Below are 24497 nucleotides of genomic sequence, written 5' to 3'. Positions count from 1 at the left end.
GGGTGGCTGAGCCCTGGTAGCACAGAATCTTGGCAAAATGAGATCAAGTGGTTCATTAGTGACAGCTATATGGAGCTAATTAATCTCTTTATTTACATTTCCAGATTTCAATACTCAGTAATCTTTAAAGTGCAGATCCTGGGAGAAAGAGAGTCAGGTCTGATTCTTACACTTTCAATAACAGCCACAGACTAAGGCTCAGCACTTGCTCTTATTAATTTTGTGGTCTCCCCATCATTTGAACCTATCGTGCGCAGCCTGCGCCCCTCTCCATTCCCTCAGAAATACCCTAGGGTACAGGCAGTGTACTGTTACAATGGTATTACTGTACTGTATTGTTTGCATGTCTGAAGGTCTCAAGGTTGGTCTGATGTCATATGACAACTGTCATCTTGAGAAAAACATAAGCTTATTCATGTGTGGGAGGAAAAGTAGCCACATATTTCGGCAACCAGTTAATGACCTTACATTTCAGAGGTTGTTCAGCAGTTTAAATATCTTTTAAAGCTTCTCATTGCTCAAGGGGGTACTTTCTGATATTTATTTATATTTACTTCATTGCTTGATTTTACTTGCAGTAAAGTGTCACTCTAAGTGTCACACATTTGGCAGCGGAACGTCAATCATAAGTACCCTAAAACCATGGAAATGTCACACATAAGCAATCTGTGAATTTGGCAGCTACGCATTATGGTTGCATAGCTTAACTCTGAAAATCCGAGTGGTGTACCCGCCCGTCGTCCTCAGTTATGGCTATGAAGTGGTCTTTGGAAGCTGAAGTTCTGGGTTATAATCCAGGCTTTAATAATTCAGAAAACAAAAATGACTTCATCTGCTTGTGCCTAAAATACAAGGCATGTACCACGGTTTGATAGGATGTAAGCATGAATAACGTATGTGCAACATAGAAACCCAACTCTACTACGCGTTGCACAGTGCTGGACCTATTATTTAATCCTCCTCTATTCACATCACATTTTTGATTCTGCAATTCCACCTCGAGCAGACCAGGCACTAGACATACTAATTACCGAACCTCGTGCTAAAGATGCGCCTGCTAAAATACAAATCTCGCCTCCAATATTCATTGGGGCTAGGTATCGCCTATGTCTAAAATCAATCTAGTAAACGTTGAAGGAGGAAGAGGTTTCTCAACTGAAGTCACGAGGTCGCACAGGTAAGCTGAAGATCTCTTGTTTTGGTCCCCATCCCAGGGCTCAAATAGCCATCACTCATGGAATCCGCAGTACAATACACATCATAGAAGTTTGAGAACAGGAACTAACCACTACACATAAATATGGAGGGGGCCACACAGAGCCTTTGCATGAAAAATTGTTTTTGGAGAAAGCAAAAAAAAAATCCTTAGTGAAAAACATCTGAATAACATCCGAACAGGGTGTTGCCTCTGTAGGGTGTTAAATGCCTTCTTATCTTTGCCTCTCACCTGCCTCCCATGCAAATCTTCAAGCAAACATTGATATGAATACCCAGGCGTGAAAACAAACAAAGGTACCTATTGTAATGGGATTTTTTTTTTTAAAAAAGCACCTACGTACCTTTGAGCCAGGCGGAGCGGTCAATCCTAAAAACGCATAGACTTCATTGTTTTCTCGGGCTTCGAAGAACGCGCCATAATCCTGAGTGGATATTAAAAAAACAGAGGGATTAGTGCAAAACAGAGTTAGAAACAATGCAGGATTAAACAGATGGGCATTGCTTCTTGTATAAAATGACATCTAGTCCCTTGCAGGCCCTCTGAGGGGCAGTACGGTTTCTCTCACGCTTGAGAAGTCCTAGGGAATGATTACTATATTCAGGCTATTCTCAATTGTGAAGCAATTCTACTGTAACTGGGCAGAGAAAGGGCTGAACACCTCAGCCCCGAGTTTAGTTATCTCATTCACAGAGAGGAGGAGATCTGCAACTAAACAGCTAATTATGGGTTAAACATGAAGGTAGTTCCAATTGGGGTTGGGGGGCGAAGGGGGACAATCAGCCCCTCCGTTTTTTGCAGTTTTCAGCCAACTATTTGATAGAGCGCTGGGTCAACTACTACCGGTTTGGAAGGACTCCTGCGCCAACAAAGCTGCTGTGGTCTTGAGCTCTGGGGATTCATTCACCCTTTCATCCACATTTAACGAGAAGACTGCAGCGGTCCCGCTCATGTTCCTCAGTGCGCTATACACGCACTGTGCACTAGTACATACACTACAGGAGTGCTACTATACACACATACAGATACCTTCGTGAACGCTCTGAAATGTCCGGCCCCCTAATATTAAAATGCAGACAGACACAGACCTTTCTGTTCGTACGTATTGTATATAAATATTCATGAATATTAGCATTTCAATGTTTTTGTGCCAATTCACAAAGGCATGCAGGAGTACATACAAGAGTAACACAGGGCACGTAACTCCTTTGTGAAATGGCCCCATACTCCTTAAGTAAAGATATTTAGCTAGGAAGTGAGCACCTCGCACAAGCTGCGAGATGAAACACATTTATGGCACTGTGAAACAAGATAACCGGAGGTGGGGCCTCTCTCTGGTCGCACATACCACGCTACGTCAACCTGAGCCACATCTAATCACTGTAGTGTTGTTTTGGTATAGGCCTGGTTTCCTGAGACGCAGAACACAGTGACACAAGGTTACCTTACCACGATGTATCCAGGGCCCCCCTCCGCTCTCCTAAGCACGTTTAACAGGTGGTTAGTCAGAAACAGTCATAAGACACCGAATAAGAGATTTACAGTCAGCGCACAGAGGCACTGTCCACACCAGTTACACAGGTGTAAAGTTTTTTTATAATGTATTTGGCTGTGCAAAAAAAATGAAGAAGTTTAAAAGCAGTGATTCTGCGACTTTCACTTCATCCTTCCAAAAAGACCACTTGCACTTTCACTTTACAGAAATCGATTTTTTAATAAATTCCCCCTGGTGAAAATATTTTACATCTCGGGCTTTTGTTTCATCCATTCCCTTGGTTACAGAAATCCTACAGCATATATCAACTGTTGTTTAATTTTCATTTGCATAAATATGCCCTTTTCCGTAAAGAGATACTCCCAGAGACCACACAGTGCCACTAAATAACTCCTTTTGAGGTACACAGTATTATAGTAATCCATAGGGCACACGCTCCCCTAACTCTCTCTTTTATGTCAATCAGTCCTACATGTAGCTGACTTATCATCCTAGGAGTTACTCCTGCCTCCAGAGCCATTAAACTGGCATCCTGGTGCTTCACCTTCAAGCTGTGACCTCCCATCCTCAGCGCCACAATGAACAAAGGGAATGACATAGCTGAATCAGGTTAAAAAAATGTGAGCACCAGATTCCTTTCATAATAAGTATGTAAGAAATTATAGGTGTGTTATAACAAAATCTGCCATGGCATCTTATGCAGGAAAACTATCCAGGCCTGAAGGAACATGGCTACCCTGCAACTTCACTCAGAGTCCACTTACCTCGGACTACCACACACAAACACCTTTCCAAATGCAAATAACAAAACAATCAAGAACCAGTGTTGTAAACAATGACACTAGTGTTTTTCAGGTTTACCACTGGCGAGCACCTGTGTATGAAGCTGGGTGTCGGGTTGGAAAGGATGACACCCTACTCAAGCAGGAACCCCATTCCTTGTCAGGGTGAAATCACAAGAAATCCCTAAATTAACCTGTGCTCAACCCCAGGCAGCTAGCTTGGCACAGAGCAGTCAGGCTTAACTCAGAGGCAATGTGTAAAGTAAGTGTGCAACCCTTCAAACAGTAAAACAGTGAAAACACCAGACAAAAAGATCGCACACCGGGTTACAAAAACAGAGTAAATGTTAATAAATAAAACAAGACTAAACAACATGACTCCAATCAGTAAAACCAGAGATATGCAGGTTTAAAAATGTCAGTGGAAATAGAGCCAAAAAAAAAAACAAAGCACCAACTGTAGTTATCTGGTCACGCCGAACTGGAACAAAGTCACAAGTTTTGCCAATCGCCATGGAGAACGAGCCGGCTACAGGGTCCCTACGTAGGTCCACTGAACACAGTACCTTAAATCCTGGTACACAGACTTTGTGACATTGCTTTGCAAGAATGCACATACTTCAGCATTTATTTTGATGAAGCTGTGGGATGAGTGGGGCTTTGCGTCGGTTCCAGTGAGCTGTGCTGTTATAGCTTGGTGGTGAATTGCGTCGGTTTCGATGAAGCTGGCAGCTGTGTGGTGAGCCTTTGCAGGGCTTCATGTCACTTTGGTTCCAATGAGGCTTGCAGCTGTGAGGCGAGGATTTGCATTGGATCAGATGAGGACCACGGCTAGGCCTGGCAGAGCACCTTCAGGCCCTCTTCCAAAGGCCTAGGACTAGAGCGGCACACCATTTGGGAGGGCAGGACTCACAGATGGCAGAGTCCAGGTGCTGGGTTTGAGGTTGTTGGAGACGTCTGTTCCTAAGGCCCTAGTCAGGAGGCCAGCCAACCAGCCCCGGGAATCACTGTGGTGGTCCTGGGTCCAACATATCCGGGTCCAGTCCTTCTCACCCATGAAGGAGGACAGCAGCCCAGACCTCACGGGCATTTCAGGAAACATAGCAACAATAATCAAACAGAATGCTTACTTTTTAAATGGACGGACAATGAATATACATCCTAAAGATTTTTGCACTGAAATGTATTCTATGAAACATGCTTTATGGAATTTCTACAAAGGAATGTTCTTTTCACTTCAAACATCTCTATGTTTGGTATAACGTTCATTCTCGTTTTAAAACCTACACAGAGACAATGTGGGAAGGACCCTGCACATACCCAGAAGATCGAAGGGATCTAAAATAATAGGCATGTTGGGAGCCGCTGTTTTAGAGATGCTATGAGGCAACGTCTGCGTGCAAACCCAAGAAGCATGAAGGCCTGATTAGACCCAACTATGAAAAGGATATCCAAAGGACTGATCTGCGGAGACGGAAAGGTCCCTTAAGGTACAAAGGGGGAGTGAGGGTACTCCGATCCTACAGGTACCCACAGAGAATGAGTCACTGCCTAGTGAACACGATGAGAAAAAAAAAATGCAATTGCCAAAGAAGAAACGCCTGGTATATGCAAACAAGTTTTATGGTTAATACAAAAAAATTAAGTGTACATCCAATTTCAGAGTGTGGACCGTGTTCTGTGCACGGAAGCAATTCAGGGTAGTAATAGGAAATTACTTTTCCCGTTCACAAACAATCTGGGGGTGAAGTGAGAGCACTAAATAGATTAATCCAGGACGGTCACCAGATATAGACCTCAATATTAAGGCTCCGTAATCATACACACTAACACAAAAGAGCTTTTGGCGCAAAATAATTTAGGCCGCTGATCCCCCAATGTACATTATACAAGGCTATATCTGTAGTGAGAGCCTAAATGTTAATAGGTAATTAGAGTTTTGCTGTGTCAGAAGCGAGTGACTACTTACATGTGGCTGGGTTAGGAGGTGGGAGCCTGAATGCATGGGTGGCTTTTGTATGTAGGTGCCCATGAGTTGGTTGACTTACCGGCGGGTGAATTTTTGTAAAGATGGGGGGGGGGGGGGAGGTTGTGTGTGTGTGTGTGTGTGTGTGTGTGAGAGAGAGAGAATCGCTTGAGGGATTCATCTGTTTGTGAATGGGTTCAAGCGGGAAAAGATGGATGTATGCCTTTTTCAGTAAGTGGTTGGAGGGATGGCTGAATGTAGTTGCGTCGATGGGTTCATGGTAGGAAGGAAGATAACTTGGATTTGCTAATTATGTTTGTGGGATGAAGAATGAGAAAGTGTTGAGGTGTTGGTGAAAGCGAGAATGGAAGAATTTAGTTGTGTGTTGATGGGTTTTTATCATGAAGGGGATTTGGTTGTGTTGATGAGCACGCCTCTTTGAAATGACGGACACAGATGGGTGTGCGAATGGATCAATGGGTGTGGCTGTTTGGACAGAATGTGTAAGGATGGACAGAGTTGTGTATGCACGGTCACGTGGACAGGTAAGTGGGTTAACAGATGGAGAAGTACGTCTGGTTCTGTGTGTGGGTGTTTGAGGGGAGTTACTGGGTGAACTCGTGGCAGCAGGGCACAGGTCTTGAATACAAGTAGCAGACAGAAATAGGGTATCGTGTTCGTATTACACATGCAGAGTAGCAGTGCAAAATGTCCTCACTCACTGAATATGAACTGTATAGGCAAAAACAACACAACATTCCTTTGCATGTAAACATTTGCAGCATTAGCAGCACAAGTCACGCTCAAAGACAACAAATTTAGCATGACCATCACCACAACCCCACCACATCTATCAAAGTGAACAAGCACTGAACAGGCAGTGGCATCCAGGAGGAGGATAACATTCATGGTAGTGCTACAGGCCCTAGTTGCACCCAGTACCTTGCCACAGATGTACCAGATATCTACTAATTTGCATTAGATTATTTGGTATGAAACACTGTATCAAGAACGGTATTCGTTTGCAATGAAAGATACGTCAACGTAACATACAACGTACAGACATTTATGCTTTCCTGGCAATGGTCTTTACATAAATAAAAGCGTCGGGTAATAAGCTAGGATTCAGGTTTGCCACAGTGTCCCCAACCTTTACCACGTGCTCGACATCCTCTACTGTGCCGCTTGGGAGCAGCTTCTTGGCGTTTTATCTGAATCCTACCCTAATGAAACAGCGGCGACCTTTCGCTGAAATAACACAAAAACAACTGGCTTTGCCAGTGCTGCCTAAGCCAGGCAACACGGATAGCCGAACTGGCTAGCTCATTTTTGCGGATTTCTCCACACCAGAGTAAGATGGAGCCCCGGCAGTTCAACGTTTTGCTACTCATGCGTGTAAAGTTGTATAATATGCTTAGGACTTTTCGGGGAGAACTGCAGGGGACAACTATATGCAAGTCACAACTCATAAGTGCATCCAAATTAATGTTAAAATCGCACTACTTCAGCCAAGTTGATTTATTCATTCAGGGGTTTGCACTGTGGTTTTCGTATAAGGACACACAAACTTTACTGCTACGCCCAGCATACCACAGAAAGTGCTTAACCTCTTAATGTTCAGTAAACATCACACGCTGATAGTGTAAGTACCACCCTTGTGACGATTCGATGGTTTTATTTACTTTGGTATGAGATTCGAGCTATGTGGGTTACAAGATTAAGGCATTTGAGTTTTTAAGAGCACAAGCCACATAAAGAGCGGGGGATATTGGGTGGGAAAAGCGAGTCAGGTCTGAATATGGCTCAGTTCTTGTGATGATATTCAGAACATTAGAGATTTAAATCTTAACTATCGAATAAATGCGTGTTTCATCTCTTTCCATTTTTTAAACAAACGCACATGGAAGCTTGTGCTGAACAGTCCTCACACTATTCTCCAAACGCTTTCCTTTCCTTGACATGCTGTGCTAGTGGAATCTGTAGCCCCTCACTACTATCTGTGAATTGCGCTTATGTAGAGTTTTTAGGCCAGAGTTGACAGCTATCTGCCTATGGCTTGAAATATATATAAAGTGGACCTTGGGGTCAGCCTCTTGGAACCATTAACTTATTTGGATCAACCAGTTTCTTCCTCTGGCTTGAGACATTGCGACTCCCAACACAGATCCGTCATTCATTCTCAGTTCAATCCACTGGCTCTCTGGTGTATAGTGCCACTTGCAATGTAGTGCCTGAGGGACTATTGTATGCCTAAAAAAGTATACTTAACAAAGACCTCTTATGTCACATATACATCTTTATCTCATACATCAACTGCACACAGAAATCAAACTATTTTACTGCAACAGGGACTACCAATATCAAAAAATTTGCCATAACAAACTCACCATTAATATTGCCACCATAAGTACCGCATCCAGCACTACTACCACCAATACTCCATCATCAACACCACTAACCACTGGTAGAGGCAATAGTTTAAGCTTTAATGTACTATCACATGGAGAGATAATTTGTGTATGTACATGCATTGTCACATTAAACTAACACAATGCACACCACTACCAATCTCACTAACACAACAATCATCAATACCCTCCACCCTAATACCACCCCGCCAATGACATCACCACCACCATTAATACCATCACCAGTACCACACCATCACTACTAATACCTATTCCACCAACACCACCACTGTGAGAAAGTTGATTATTAGTTGCCGGTGGATGGAGTCCACTACAAGTGATAATGTCACTTTTCTTGCTAGGTCCAGCAAAGTTTTCAGTAACTGAAACATAAGTGTAACACCGGCACAGAGCAAACAGATTTAACTTGGGAAAATGTATAAAGCATTTAGAAGTACCAAAACAGTTAAAAGTCAACAAAAAACAATAAAAATCCAACTCTGATTTATAAAATAGATAACAATTTAATGAACAAAATGCCACCAAAACGACAAAAATCCAATAAGGGGCCTGGAGGTATAATATATTTTTTTTCTTTTTTTTTTTAAGCAAACTGGACCAAAAAGGCCTTAAGCTCCAGTGCTGGCCAACTAGTCATGGAAGACTAAGTCCTAGGTGCATTTTGAGGCTGACCACAAGGGAGCGAGGATAAGAAACATCAACTATGTTTGACCCAGTCAGAGATTTTACCTGCCGACTTAGTCTTAAAAATAGAAGTCAAATTCCTTAATCTGAGATGTGATCTATGACGTTGGATAGGTGATGGATGAGGTCCTGGAGAAGCACTTGGTATATGTGGGAAAAGCTCAGAGCAGAAAAATAAAAAATTCACACCCAGGTAAGCCCTCTCCCTAGCTGGATTCTTCTGGCACCATTATATGTTCAAGTTTTCTATGATTAGACTTAGTCCCTTTTTTTGAACTCGGATTCCTCCAGACAAGCAAGGCTGCAGGCTGCAACCGAAGTGGGCTCCATAAAGCCAGGTAACTTATCTGCGAGATTCCCTCGGGCACAGATTTGCTGCTGCAGTAAAAGCTCCGAGCAGGAGAAACCTGAATTTGACATGTTTATCCAGGTCCTCCTGAGGTCTTTGGAGCCATTTAAGTCCCAGGTTTTTTCAGGATGTTAGAAGGAGTACTATTTGACACAGCCAAGGGTCCCAGTAAGTGTTCTCTCTAATCATTTTTAAAGTGTGCAGCAACAGACTGTGTGTATACACACTTTCTCAGCTGAGTGCAGAAGACTAGCAAACAAGTGAGTTGTAGGCAAAGGTGAGGGGTCATCAAACATTTTTTTTAAAGTATCAAAAACAAGTAACTATATCGCCACGCGCTTATAAACCTGAACTAATTATACCAGTCAAATGCTTATTTTAGATTAAATGACCACTTGTGAAAGAATTTGCAAATGATGATTACCAGCACTCTACCTACACACCTACATTTTAAGCTGATTAAATTGAAGGGTGTATTATATGGTGTTGTTGTGCAACCTCACCTTGTGATACACTTACCAACCTCCTTTGTACCAGTAGGTTTCATCTATCTAACCCTTAGCTCAATCTGGGGTAGCGGTGGCACTGAGCAACAAGGCCTACACATAGGCACTAGTCTAAAGCATTTAAACAGCACCTAAACAATTGCAAAATAAATCCACACAACACTCAAGAAATCAGACATCAATTTATAATAATAGACTGTATTTGTATAAGTTTAAACACCACAATGAAAAGATCCACAAGATGTTTCCTGAGATATTGATTTTACAAGTAATAATAAATCATAAAATGTTTACTCAACCTTGAACAAGCCATGGCAAATTCAAAGTGTCAATGAGGACAGGTAGAAGTACTTGGGGCAACCAACTCCAGCAGGAAGCTAGAGGTACCAGCAAGGTCCTCGGAAACAGGTGCCTCCACAGAAGAAGCAGTCTAGACACTTTATCCGTGTTGCAATGGATTTCTATGGAGTGGTCCTGATGAAGGGGATGAAGGATGCTGAAGATGCTCCAAGGATGGTTTGGATGTGAGGCGGTTGATGAGGGTCTTCCTGCGGGGATTCTTCGATCTACGAAGATGGTGAAGGGGTCCTAGGTGCGAGACCCACATCCCAGGAAGTCCTCTCTGTGCTATCCAAAGACCAGTTGTCACTGGACTACCATAATGTCACAGTCACAAACCAATCCTCACTGGGTTGATAACTTGCCTTCTGAGAGTCCCAGAAGCTTTCTGACAGCACTCATGGGATTAACAAACTTGGGTGCAACTCTGTGCATCGGGTCCTGCTCCCTGGTGCTGCACAGCAGCAGTGGTAGCGATTTGAAGACTTTGGGCTACAAACTTGCCCCAGCATGCTTCTTCAGCTGTTGTCCCCTGTGCTGCAAACAGGAGGCTTGTTACCTTGGGAGACCCTTGGCTTTGTTGGGATCTGTAGGCAGATTCTCCTTTGAGCAGGGCATGGCAGGTAAAGTCCCTTTCCTTTGATAGCCACCAGGTGTGACAGATGCAGTCCTCTTTGGTGCAGCCTTTCTTTGCTGGTCCCATTGTGCAGCAGGACAGTCTTCTTTCAGTCCTTTTTCCAGTCGGTAGAGATCTCAGGTCTGGGTTCCAGGATTCCCTCTTTATGCTCAGAAAACACCCTCAGGGTAGAATGCAGTTGGTAGCCAATGAGATACCAGGTTCCCTCCCACCTGGTGATCACTTGCTGTGTAGTACAGTATCTTGCTTTCCCAGAATGCACAATTATACCTACTCCTAAAATGACGAGGTCCCTCTCTCGATGTTCAGACTTCAGTAGCCCACTCCTGGGCTGTGGCCACCTCAGGTCTACACCCCCCTTGAGAAACCAATTTGACAACTGGGTTCCCCGCTACGATCCCTGTGCCAGGCTGTCTGCCTAACAATTGGGCAGCCCTCCTCCCTATTGTGACACATCTGCCCTTCAAAGGAGGCTTTGCCTTTGGAGCCTGCCTTTTGGGGCTAACAGCCAAGTGTCTTCCTGCAGGAGGGAGGTAAAACCTCCCTGGCCAGCCTGCAATCTCTCATTGTTCTCCTTCCTTACTGTCACTGACTCGTCTCTCTAGGACGGTAGAAATCTGTCTTGCAGAGAAAGCTGCATGTGTGCCAGGGAAGGCACCGGAGTATTAAAGGCAACAAGGTAGCAACTTTAAAAAACTTCAACTTGCGACAAGTAACATTAATTTCGACTTGAGATACTAGTTGGGCTTAAAGTAATGAGTTGTTAGATACCTGGGAGTGCACACTTTGGTCACACAATTGAAGAGTTACCAAAGCTGGGGGGTCAGGGTGTAATCCTGTACTCACCAACTAGGCGACCAATACTTTCCATAGTAAAAAGGTAATTTTGGGCGTTTACTGTCAGGACATGTAAAATGCATTCCCTGCCTATGTCATATGTTTCACTGTGACTTAGGGCTTGGTAGGCCCGCCAGAGGGGTGACCTACACAGATGTATATGGGAAGTAGTGGCTTTGCCACTGCTTTCAATGGCAAAGTCAGGCTAGCAGTGCATGATTGCTCTACCAGTGTGTTGTGTTGTGTTTGGTGGGTGGGGGTGGTCGTTTTACCTGGGGTACCTCCAGAGTGGCACACCCAGTGCTGCAAGCCTTGGTGAAACCCTCTAACTTACAGGCCCTAGTACCAGGGTGCCATAGATTTGGAATTTACAGTTAAATTAGCTGTTTCCAATTGTGTACACCTAATTCAACATACACTTTATGATCGGGGGACTAGCAATGAGGTCTGATGATTAGCAGGCCTCAGTGCTCTCCCAGAGTTGAAAAGCTACCAGCAGCATCAGTTGAAAAATTTGGAGGCGGCCACACAAAAAGAGGCATTTCCTTACAAAGGCCTTTAATACAGGTCCTGCTCCCATAGGTTTCCACTTTGGCCCAGCTGTATCTAACTGTTAACATAACTCTACTCAACAGAGGTAACTGTATCGGTGTTGGAAGGATAAAGAAGCATGCCTGCACTACTCAATGCAAACTTGTAGGTTACACTCCACAGAGAACGCTTAGCTTGCTGAACTAACTCAACAGCTACAGAATGGGTTCTTCCTGGTCAGGGTGGGGTCTGTTCAATCCAGTACCAGTTAATTACATATATAGCAAACCCCAGAACAATACAGTATAACATGTACATGGCTGAGGTCCAGATTTGGGGACAATCTCAAAACATTCAGAACTTCATTTTTGTCACTGTTCAGTTTCATGGAACTCTGCTTGTAATATGGCAGAATATGTTAGATGGTGATTAAACAATTTAGGAAAGTGATAAAATAGCTTTATAGGGGTTCATATAATATTTCATTATTCTGGAGCGGGAGCAATTGTTATGTATGTAGCTCAAAAAAGCCCATTTTGTGTTTAGCTCAATTTGGCAGAAAACCTAAAGGCCATTTAAGGTGCAACTAGCATTTACGATCAATTAAAGGAGACGGTGTCCAAAATGGTGCATCACACCACTTTTTTCACATTTTTCACTAGGCTGCGAGGAATCAAAGTGAGCAGAGGCAGAGGTACCTTAATTTGTCACATGAGGTTACTTTTCTTTATTACTAACAAATAGCATCTCAGGAATCTGAAAAGGTCTCCAGAGTTGGACTTTAATTTGAAGGACTTTTGAGGAGATCAATATGTGTCTTAAGTGTTCTGAATAAAACAGCGGTATTCATTGGGTGAGATCAGTCAACACAAAATATGTGATTTTTAGCCTGTAGAGACCTGCCCTTAGAGGCATGTACTCTCTGAGCTCAGCACAAACCCCATTGCTAGTTCCTAACTTCAATCGTAGCTGAAAACGCCCAAAATGCTAAGTATTGACATTGCAATGTCACTTTTTCTTCAGCTTAGGAGGAAACTGAAATACTGTATAAGAGTTCCTGAATTAGATCATGATGAGAAACAGATAGTGGATGAGTAAGTGGAGCCTTGCAGGACATCCACAATTACTCAAACTATAGATGCATCTGTGTAGAGACAGCCAAGCTCCACACAAGCCATTACAGGTTCAGATTAAATACCTCATATCAAAGATAAGGAACATCCCTTTTTAGGTCGCAGCCTACCAGACAGCAGAGCTATTTGGTTTGCTAATAACATCATAGGGTCATTCAGAGAGTTGACCCAGGAATGCATTCCACCCGTTGCTTGCCATTGGCTTTGTAACTCACATTTTCTTGCTTTCTATTTACTGGTTTTATTTCTTTTAGTCTGGTCAGCTTGAGTTTGGTCATTCCTTTGCCAAAACCTTATCACAGAATCCATCCGAGTGGTCCCTTTCTGCAAACAGGGCTGTAAAACGTGTTCTTATCTTGTCACATTTGCTGTGCATTCAAAGACCTAAGTCAAATGCCAGGCGCTGTCTTCTAGGGGCCCTTGTTTACTTTTCTATTCCCCGACTTCAAAGTAAAAGGATTTGTGTGACAATATTGCCGACAGTGGGGGTACGAGAGAGTTCTCTTCTAGCATACAACAACATTCAAATGAAGTGTGCAAATATTTCAGAATATATCAGAATTTCGAACACACAAACGACACACATTTTTTGTTATTTCTGGGGCGTGTTGGAAACACTTATGATCAAACAAGTCAAACTAGGTGATGCAGTTTCCACACATTTTCGTCTGTGCACTACATTGTTTTATTAGTAAACCTGTAATTCTGAGCAAATGTAATGGTCATTTCAATTAAAATGTGATGCAATTGCTACCACACCATGAATACTCCACTCTACTCTACACAACTCCACATCATTGCACTCTACTGGGCACCACTCCATACCACTGCACTTTGCACCACTCCCACTTTATGCCACTGCACTGTACCCCACTTCACGCTATGCCTCTCTACTCTACCACTTTACTCTATGCCAATGCACTCTTCTCTGATCTACACCACTGCACTTTTCGCCACTGCACAATACCAGCCCTCAAGTCTAAGCCACACCAATCTCTGCATAACTCCATTCTATGCTGCTCTACTCTACAACACTTTGCAAGACTGCACTCTATTCCAATATACTCTACGCCAATGCAATTTTCTCTGTAACACTTAACTCCATGCCCCTGCACTCTATGCCGATCTACTGTACACCTCTCTAATCTGCACCACCGCACTCTATGCCACTACACTCTACACCACTTTACCCTACGCATTACACTCTATGGCACTCTACGCAACTGAACTCTACCCTGCACCACTCACATCTACATCACTTCACTCTAATCTGACACAATCTACTCTATGCTACTGCACTCTACGTCACCCTACTCCACTCTGTACCATTCAACTCAATGCCCCTGCACACTATGCCACCCTATTCTTAACCACTGTACGCTATGTCACTGCTCTCTACACTACTGCACTCTGTCACTGCACTAAATACCCCATCACTGTACTCTATGCCACTGCTCTGTATGCCACTGTACTCCACTTCACTCTGACACTCTACCCTGAAACACTGCACTTTCCAACACTGAACTCTATGCCACTCAATTCCCCACTACTCCACTCTACGCCACTGCACTCGGTCACTGCACTGCATGGCACTATACTCTGCACCACTCTATGCTACTCTACAACACTCTATGCCACTCGACTCTACTCTGTGCCACTGCCCTCTGCATCACTCTATTCTGGACCACTGCAATGTGCACAGCTGAATTCAATGCCACTGCACTCTACACTACTATGCTCCACAACACTACGCCAAAACACTCTACACCAGTTCACTCTACTCTATGCCATGCCAGTGTATGCCACTCAATGTTACTCCATACAATGGCACTCCAATGCACAACACTCTGCTACTCCACTCTACAACACTTCACGCCACTCTTCTCCATGCCACCAGCTTTTAGCCATACCAAACAGCAACCACACAGGGGTACAACATCGCTGAAACGCATTGGCAAAGCCAATAGCTTTTGCATAGGTGAGACCTATTGGCTTTGCCAATGCTTGTTTAACTTGTATACAAAGCTACAGTAAGCTGAATTAAAATAAAGAAAATGCAAATACGTTGGCAACAGCATTATTTAGCAATGGCCTGGAATAACCCAATATTGTTATTAGTTGTGACAATTATCACCATCTCTAAGCTTTAGGAGCTGGAGGGAGAAAAGTTTTTTTCAATATTACAAATATCCTCAGTTTACTTAGCTGAGCTCCAATCCTCAGAGATTGGAGAGAGTTACTAATGCATTGTACAGTATTCCCTCTCCTATTAGCAGGGAAGATTTGAAAGAGGTCGTAAGGAATGCACTAGATGTGTATCATCTGTTTACACTGAATGAGCTTAGGCCCCATGGTCATACCTTCTGGGGTTCAATGGCAGAAGTATAGTTCCAAGATAGACTAGAAGCACACCAGTGCCTCACATCACTATTGTTATAAGGTTTTCTTCATGGGATGGGAAAGATGAAGATTTCAGATTTCCTTACATTTAAATTAGGACCATGAATGTTGGATGTTTTTTTCACAGATGTCATATTATCAGTATGAAGTTACACGGATGATAACCAGTGCATTTGTTTCACACCATTAAAGCACACATACCACACTGGTTTGTCCTTTTTGCCCTGTTACTGCAAAATGATTTCTGAAACTGAGTTTTATCAAAGAATTGAAAAATTTGTGCTATGAAGTAAATGTATATGCCAAGCTTCCGCAGGCACTTGTCAAAGCCACCATGGCCGAATTTATATAGCTGTGCAACTGCTGCTTCACTCGCCAGCCTATCATTTTCTGAAGAAAAACAAAACACAGGGAGAGGCACTCGCAAAATGCAGAAACCCAGGACTGATGCAGATGAAAAGAAAGAAAGTGTTTTTTTAATATGGCGCAGCATAGAAGCTATCACTTTGAAAGTATGCGCTTAGAGCCTTCAAGTGCGCAGCATGGATAGAGAAGTTGGGTGCCCGTGCATGTGCATAGCTTAGAACAGTGGTCTTCAAACGTCTTAATGCTACACCTCCCCCAGTGTAAAGAATATATATTTTTTTTTAAATCATCACCACGCACCTCAATTTTTCACAGTTATTCTGTTAAATAGGCAATGCTTACATATGTCTAAACATCTTTAAACATTGCAAATAAGTTCTGTTACCCCTTTTGCACATAATTTCAGTCAGGATATATATAACAAATGATGCTATTGATGGCCCATTATAAAGAGGCCTACTTCAACTCATTGTTTTAATTACTTAAAACAAAGCATGAGGCTTCTCTTGACCAGAGCCTGGCACCCCTGCTGGGATAACTTAAGGCCACCCCCTAGTTTAAAGACCTCTGGTTTAGTGGGACCTAGGGTCCAGGACCTCAGGCGTAGTGCTTAGGGGTCAACACTCACTCCAGCAAAAACCATCAGCAGGGTCTAGAGTCCAGTTGGAGCTTATCAAATGGGTTCCTCAGCAAAAGGAACTTTGCAGGTTCTCGTAGCCCTTTTGCTAAACAGGTCGGCCAAATAACTCTTGCAGTCTGATTCCTTTTCCTGGATATAAACTGGAGCAGTTTCAGTACTTCAGGTCTCCTCACAGTTCTAAAATAGCAGGGGCAGTCCTTCACAGGTCCAGAGTGAAGAAGCTACTCAGGGGTACCACATTTAGGCCTGGCTCTGGTTTGTGGTTGGGGGTGACTTCTGCCCTCCGCGCTAAACAACAGGGAAAATAATCCCAGGGGTAGCTCTACCCACTTTCACAGCAGTTCCCGAGTACCCTACTGCAAACAATTCAACAGTGCCCCTCTCTGCCTAGATCCAAGAAGAGGAAACCCTTCTTCCCTTTTGCAGAGCCTCTGTGCCCACTCCAGAGGTATGGCCAGGGAAATGACCAACACCTCACTTTTAAACATTTATGGAGGCAACTCCCTCCCCCCTTGAATCAGAGCCTGCGTGACTGGGGAATAAAGAAATGGGCAATTCCAGATGTCATCAGACATTTGGCCGTGAGAGGGGAGGCCCATTTTGAGTTAATTAAATTAATGTGAACTTCCAAAGTGGTCAGCCTGCCAGAGGAACAGAAATGCCTCCTCAAGCCCATGTTTTGAGACTGCTCTGGGAGACGTTTTCACACCTCCATTCAGGGCTTGAGTACTCAGAGGGCTGCAGTTTGAGGCTACTGCACATTAGACTCTTGAGACTTTAGACAGGCAAAAGGTAACTTTCTAGAAATCACACAACACTGAATGCACAGTTCCATAAAAAATTTAATGAAAAATAATCCCAGTATGGGAGTGGAAAGCAGGTCCCAGTGAAGATCCTAAATCAGGAACTAGAGCCCTCTCTCACCTAATGGTGACATGCTTCATCATCGGGATTTGCTCCTTATCAGGCTGGTGCTGTCATCGCTAAACATATTTAGGAATTTGGAAAATGTTTTCTAAATCACTATATGTGTTTGGTATAAAAGGAAAACGTTTTTAGCGTTTGCACACACTCTGATTACAGATTTAGAGGGTAATATTTCATACATCTAGCCCTAACTGCCAACAATCCCTCGAACAGCAGCACCAAAGACATATGAAGACACACATGATGGAGGGAAATGGTTTGTCACAATTTTCAAACAAGATAAACAAAACCGTTGTTCTAAATATTATAAGAAGGCTGTGCAGCACATAGTATCTTCTCTAGTCTATTCCACAGCTTGGTGTAGAAGATATACCTCTTCAGTTCTAATTAACCGTGCCCTGAAAATCAGATGAAGTATTTTTCCAATAGATGGTACATGATGAAAAAACACAGCTTAAATGACGTCCAATAGGTTACACCTGACTAATAATTAATTTGCAGCGAAGAACAGTGTTATCTAGAGAGATCGCCTGTGCATACTGAACCCTTTCTTTAGAAAAAGCAGTTCTGGACTAGGACCAAGTTGATTTTTGTGTTCCTCAATTGTGTACATTATTTATCCTTGTGTAACTATTTCTTAAGCACTCCCTATTGTACCAGAACAGAGTAAAATATTAAAACCACCAACTATAAATCACTCAAACCATGGCCAACATATCCGAAATATGCAAAAATAAAATAATCAATAAACAATGCAAAGCAAACCAACTAAAGTGAAGTATGCAACTACCATTTTAAAAATATTACTTCTAAGAAAGGAACTTAATGAAATCATGAAATACAATTATCGCAATAACAAATAAATAATACCAGCACATGGAAGGCTCACAGAGGAAGTGGAATGAAACATACTAGTTAATAGGTTGTGTCTCTTAGGAAAGCTTTGGCAACATTTAAAAATGTTTTTTAATCTTGGTAGGGAATCCTACGTAAACGGCTACAACATTAATACAGACATATCAGTGCTCTATAATCAGGGAGGGTGCATCTGACTTCACTTAACACTAATCAAATAAGACAGCTTTACAGCATCTGTGTCTTTCAATCTATTCCTTGATTTGATTCAGAAAAACAAAAACCTTTATGACTCATGAGTTTAAGACTACAACGTTTCCAAAATTATTTAAGAATTCAGAAAAAATAAGTGGTAAATCTAACTCTGAACTCACAGAAAATTCACAGGTTTTGGTTTAGGATTAAAATGCATCATACATATTTTTCCTTTTATTTCTCTATATGATTTTTTTTTTTACTTGCGTTGGTAATTTTGTGAGCATTGTGAACATATATGAAACCCCGCCCTCCAGACTGTATGCAGGACACCTAAACTCTTCGCACATAAGCCACTCTTTTGATCCACATTCTACAGACGACGCAGAAGAAACTAAGCAACAACCTCTTACTCAACTGTCCCAATGCACTTTGGATGGTGAGGGTAGGGGACCATTTCTGCAGTACCAGTCACACTGTAAATCTAAAGTTTAAGGAAAAGAGTGAAAAGCAATGCACATAGCTCTGCCTCAGTCGACCTAGCTATTGGGCTCCTCATGCTTAAAAGATTATTTAAGTCTCAAAAATTGGAGGTGGATTTACCTATACTTGGACCGGAAATACAATCTGGCTTTTCAGTGTTTCTTCAAGGCCTCAGCTAGGTTTCTTCAAAACAAAACAGTTTCCTCCCTTCTACAGACACAATCTCACATTACCTACCACTATCTTTTTCTGGCATATGTAAAGTGCAAACTGTCACCCCTACCTGAGATAACTTCGCTCTAAACAGGATACAAAAAAGTCATATAAATATATTTGAAGAAATAACTACATTTTCAAGGTTCTGTTTAAACTTAGCATCTTTCCAAAGTTGTTCTGGTAATTTGTTCCATCTTCTGGCCGTAGCAAGGGAAAAGGTTCATCCGGCCACGAAGCGATGAGCGAACGAATTGAGGAACATTAATGAAGTGTGGATACCATATCTCTGGGATTGAGAGGGATTATACCATTAAAGGTGCAGTGACAAATTAGAGTCTTTTGCAGGATAAAGTGCTTTGTGAACCAGCTTTAATGATGAAAATATAATAGATTCCTTAACAGGAGACCAGTAGTTGGAAAACAAAACAAGTGAAATGCGGTCTCTGGCTCTTCAGGTGAGCAAAAATTTTGCACCAGAATTTTGGACTGACTGAAACCTGTGTATCAGGCAACTCAAGATAAATGGCATTCCAGTGGCCATATTGGGCTAATATAAAGGCATGAGAGATTGGCACTTTATGCAAAAGAAGAGAACAAATAAAGAAGTCTTTCCAGGATTCAAATCTGGAAAAAGGCATAAAGAATTGAAGCTTTAACCAAATTAACTGCTAGACTTCTCACAAAGGCAACCGAAATAGGTTTCAGTAAGGCAGGTCAAAAGGGGGGATTCAAAATGGGGTGGCTCTAAAAGAGCCAAGAATCTATGCATTGCTGCCATTGACCTTTAGATAATGGTTACACAAGTATGTTCAAACTGCAAAATGTAGAAAAAAGATTTGTATCCGTGCCACTTTTGAGACGTCTTCTAGAAGCCCCCAAACCTACCTCAGAACCCACTCACAAGAACAGGGGAAGATCAAAAAATTTACCATGCTAATTCATGTTCAGCCTCCAAGATTACACTCAAACGAATAGTAGATGAAAGCTCTCTCAACTTTCAAAAATCTATTGGAGACAGCACACTTAAGACAATGATCAGATGGGCAGGAAGAAAGCGGATGAGGGAGAAAACATATACTCTTCATATATACGTGCAGAGAAAAGTAACAATATACTGACAGGCAGAAGTTATATAAAACTTCCTACCAGGGACGCAAAATGCTCTGATCCAAGTGGTAAGGACAAGATCAGGTTTGGGGGAAAGAGCAAGGTCGGAGTCACCATCACAGCAAACTCTTTTAGGATAAACCTACTAGACTGAGAACGCTGTGCATTTTATTTAAGCTGGGAATCCTGCCCACAGCATCTAAGACACTGAGGTACACAGGTAGTTTTTGAGCCCTCACCACGTTGTAAAAGTGATTGACTTTCATTTGAAGCGATCGTGCCTTTTTCATTCTGTCCTTTTTACACATACATAGGATAAAGTCTATCTTGCTCAATAAGAATTTGGGTCTAGGAGGAGTGCTTGCATCACTATATAATATATTTTGAATAATTGTGAACAATTTGTTTTTGCTCAATATTTAGGATGATCTTGGGATCAATGGGAAAATCTTTTAATTCTTTGGCTTTTTCACATAAAAAACTGGCTTATTTTCCTTTTGTTAGTGAGTGGCTATTCAAGATACGGCAATGTTTACTTTTTATACATGTTTATCTTGTCTTTGAATGAATGCATGCATGCATAATTTAAGATAATATCTGGATGTAATGATGTGCTTTTTTGGGACAAAATTGCACAAATTTGCTAACTAGTTGCTTACTCAATGGTAATCTAATGGCAATCACCTAATAGCATTCACTGGCCGAAGAAACAACGACCCTTCCCTTATATAAATGTGTAATAGCATAATACAATGTTGTTAGAAACTGGGTTTCTGGTTGGCAGCGGTATGCACCCTTTCTAAGCAGGAACCACAACCCTAGTCTGGGTAAGTTACAAACACACCCTAGGTTAACCTGTGCTCACCCCCTTGCAGCTTACTATAGAGCAGCCAGACTTAACTTGGGAGGCAATGTGTAAAGCATTTGATTTGTGCAACACTTCAAATATTAAAGCAATGGAAACACCATATAAAAAGATTCCACACCTGGTCAGAAAAATCGAACTTAATTGAATGAATAAAAAGACCAAAACGTCAAAAATCCAATAATTAGAGTCGAGATATGATTTTTAAACATTAAATGTAAAATAGCGTTTGAAGCACAAGCTCTGGTCGTGCTGGACCGGGGCAAAGTCAAAAGTTCATGACGACTGATGGAGCGCAGACCGGATTCAGGGACCCATTTGGGCACACTGACCCAAAGTACCTTTATCATGGATGCAGCGTCGCCGATGAAGATGTGAGGTGCAGCAGAAACAATGCATTGGGTACAGGCCACACAGTGGACGAGATGTGTCAATATTCTCCACACAACTGTGGCGATACATTGATTCCAAGTGCAACGGGTTGGTTCCCAATGCGAGGCTGTTGCTGCCTCAGTGGGTGATGCTTCAATTCTGAAGACTATGCACTTTTTCCGAAGGCAATGCGCCCATGTTCGCTGCATGCAACGACGAGGATGCGCTGGTTTCAACTTACACTAAGGCGAAGATACGCCGGTTCCAATGAGGATGAATGGATTCTGGTTAAAGCAGCACTTTATATCCACTTCCAAGGCCCAGGACTGGGTTGGCACCACCTGGCAGAGCAGGACTTGCAGCATGCAAAGTCCAAGTGCTGAAGCGGAATGCTTTGAAGTCTTTAATGTCACCAAGACTTCAGAAATCAGAAGACCAGTCAGCTGGCCCTTGCAGTCTCTTTGGGTTCTGGAGGGTAGAGATGCAGGTCCAGTCCTTCTCTCTCTCAGGAAAAAGGGGCTGCAGGTCAGCACAGCAAAGCAGGTGTCCAGCAGAGTAGCAGCTAAACAGAGTGGCAGTCGCTCTAGCAGCACAACAGACCTTCTTCTTGGCAAAGTATCCACAGGTCCAGAAGTGTAGTCAGTTGGAGGTGTCAGAGGTCCAGTACTTATACACTGTTGTGCCTTTGAAGTGGGGAAGACATCAAAGAATGGTTTTCGAAGTGCACAAAGGTCCTCCATTCCTGCCCTGGCCCAGACTCACTACAGGGAGAGTATGAAGACCTTTGTTTGGGGACAGGGCACTTCATATTTAGGTTTAAGTGTCAGCCCCTTGCTCCCATCCCGCCAAGGAAGGCCCATCAGGCTGTGGATGGCCCATTAGTCACACTTAAGCCCCCTTTGTGTGTGGTTGTCTAGAGGGAATGGACAAGTCCAGCTGTCACCCCACCCTAGACGTATATTGGAGACAGGCAGAAGGCACCAAATAGCTAAAGTAAGAAAATGCTAACTTTCTAAAAGTGCATTTTCAGGACTGCAATTTGAAATCCACCTTCACCATAAGTTGTGATTTTAAATTGTGAGTCCAGAGACACCAAACTCGACCAGACTGTGAATTACACCTATAAAATGCACTAAGGTAATCCCAATGTTTTTGTATGAGACATATAGGCCTTGATGTAGTAAAAAATGACTTTGCGAGTGTTTCACTACAAGGACATGTAAAACATATAAGTACATGTTCTGCCTTTCAAGTACATTGCACCCTTCCCTCTGGGTTTCCAGGGCCTACCTTATGGCTGATTTATGTGTATAAAAACATATGGTTTGGACCAGAAAAAGGGTTATTTTGTGATAATGGCATGGCAGTGCAAAACTACCTACAAAGGCTGTGCAACAGCAGGCCTGAGACATGGTTAGAGGGCTACTTAAGTGGGTGGCACAATCACTGCTGCAGACCCAGAAGTAGCATTTAATTTACAGGTGTTGGACACATGTAGTGCACTTCACTAGGGACTTACATAAGTAAATTAACTATGCCAATTGGAGTTAACCCAATGTTACTATGATTTAGGGGAGCGACACAAGCACTTTAGCACTGGTTAGCAGTGGTAAAGAGCACAAAGCCCTAAAGCCAGCAAAAATGAAATCAGAAAAGTAGATGAATTAGGCAAAATGTTGGGGTGCGGGGGGAGACAACCCTAAGGCTGACAGGTCTAACAAACGTGAGTAAACAATAGCTCTTTCTCAAACTTCTCATTTGGTAGAAAGCAATATTGTCACTCGGACACAAATGATAACCCTCTTGCTTGAAGGAATGCTGGAAATAATTTACTCAAACCAAGCTACGAACTTAGTGAAATGTAATTTATGAATAGACACCAAAACTATCGAAAACATAAATGGGGAACCAGAGAAATAAATTTTTGAAGTTGTAAGGAGAAAAGCTCCTAAAAAAGTAAAGCGCCACTGAAAAATATCCGTTCATAGTGGACTGCGATGCAGGCGTGACTTTAAGCGATTCAAGATGGAGAAGAATTGGAAACACCAGCCATTAGGTTAAGATAGGGGTTGGTTTTCTTATCATAATTGCTATTGACTATTTATAATTGGGTATATTTATAAGAGTTCATTAATTATCTTTCTAAAATCAGTACAAGAATTTAGTTTAGTGTACAGATTGATGACTAGTTAATTTTGTATCCCCATGTTAAAGGTCCACTTTATATTTACTTTCAAACGTCAATTTTATATAAACACTATTTTTAATAAAAAAAAATGAATTCACCGATTGTTGAAAGCAAACACTCCTGCTCTCTGAGGCATAAAAGGTACTGGTGATGATTGCGGCAAAAAACATGAAGATCCTGATCATATGTGGTGCAGGGACAGACTGTGAAAGAGGCTGCTGAGGCCAAAAATGATGAAAGTAGTTGCAAAGTAAGTTTACATAACTGAGAACTATTGATGTGCGTCATTCCAGGACATTTCATTAAAGTGAAAAGGGCCTAAAATACAGCAAATTGCTTTAAACTTAAAGTCATTTCCGTCATTACATTCACACAGAAAAGAAAGGTGTGGGTTTTCTGTACGTTCTAAAAAGCGAAAGCACTTTGGAGTTTCAATGGGTGCATTTGTTCTGCAAGATAACATGTGAGAAGGAGACCACAGGTAGAGTTACACATTGGAAAAATACCACCGGAATTTGATAAAGGTACAATGAGCAGCCTTTTCATGCCTATAGGTACAGATGTCTACCACAGAGATGGTTACTTAATAGCACAACAGCAAAGTTTATGAGGCATCCTGATTAAGTTGATATTTCATTAAATCCACTGTTTACATTTCTTGTTATATTTGTGGTGGAAGGGAAAACATTTCATAGTGTTGAAATTGACCTTTTTAGACTAAAAAGGTTCAGTGCCTCTAGGTAGCAGACTTTCCTTTGTAGAATGTTTTATCGATCAGTGCAAACATGTGAGCAGTACTGGTGTGATAAAATAGGCACCAAAGGCCCGCTATCGAACCTACCAGGCAACCAACTGTGACAAGTAAGTCTAAAACTATGGCCGTTTGAAGGTCTTTTGTGCCCGAGATATAGTTTTTGGCTTTTCTGCTCACACATGAAAATTTTAACTTTCGAGGAACATTATACCACAGCTATCTATT

The 24497-nt window shown here is 42.2% G+C and overlaps 1 protein-coding gene across 1 annotated transcript in view; it reads right to left on the bottom strand.

The window, feature by feature from the left end:
• SH3BGRL (SH3 domain binding glutamate rich protein like) overlaps window positions 1-24497 on the bottom strand; it is a 154910-nt gene that overhangs the window by 8037 nt on the left and 122376 nt on the right. The window contains exon 3 of the mRNA XM_069212583.1: window positions 1560-1640. Coding sequence (XP_069068684.1) covers window positions 1560-1640 — 81 coding nt within the window. The remainder of the gene's footprint in view (window positions 1-1559; window positions 1641-24497) is intronic.

This window comes from Pleurodeles waltl, chromosome 2_1 (assembly GCF_031143425.1).
Source record: "Pleurodeles waltl isolate 20211129_DDA chromosome 2_1, aPleWal1.hap1.20221129, whole genome shotgun sequence".
NCBI lineage: Eukaryota > Metazoa > Chordata > Amphibia > Caudata > Salamandridae > Pleurodeles > Pleurodeles waltl.
This window is presented reverse-complemented; position numbering and strand designations above follow the sequence as displayed.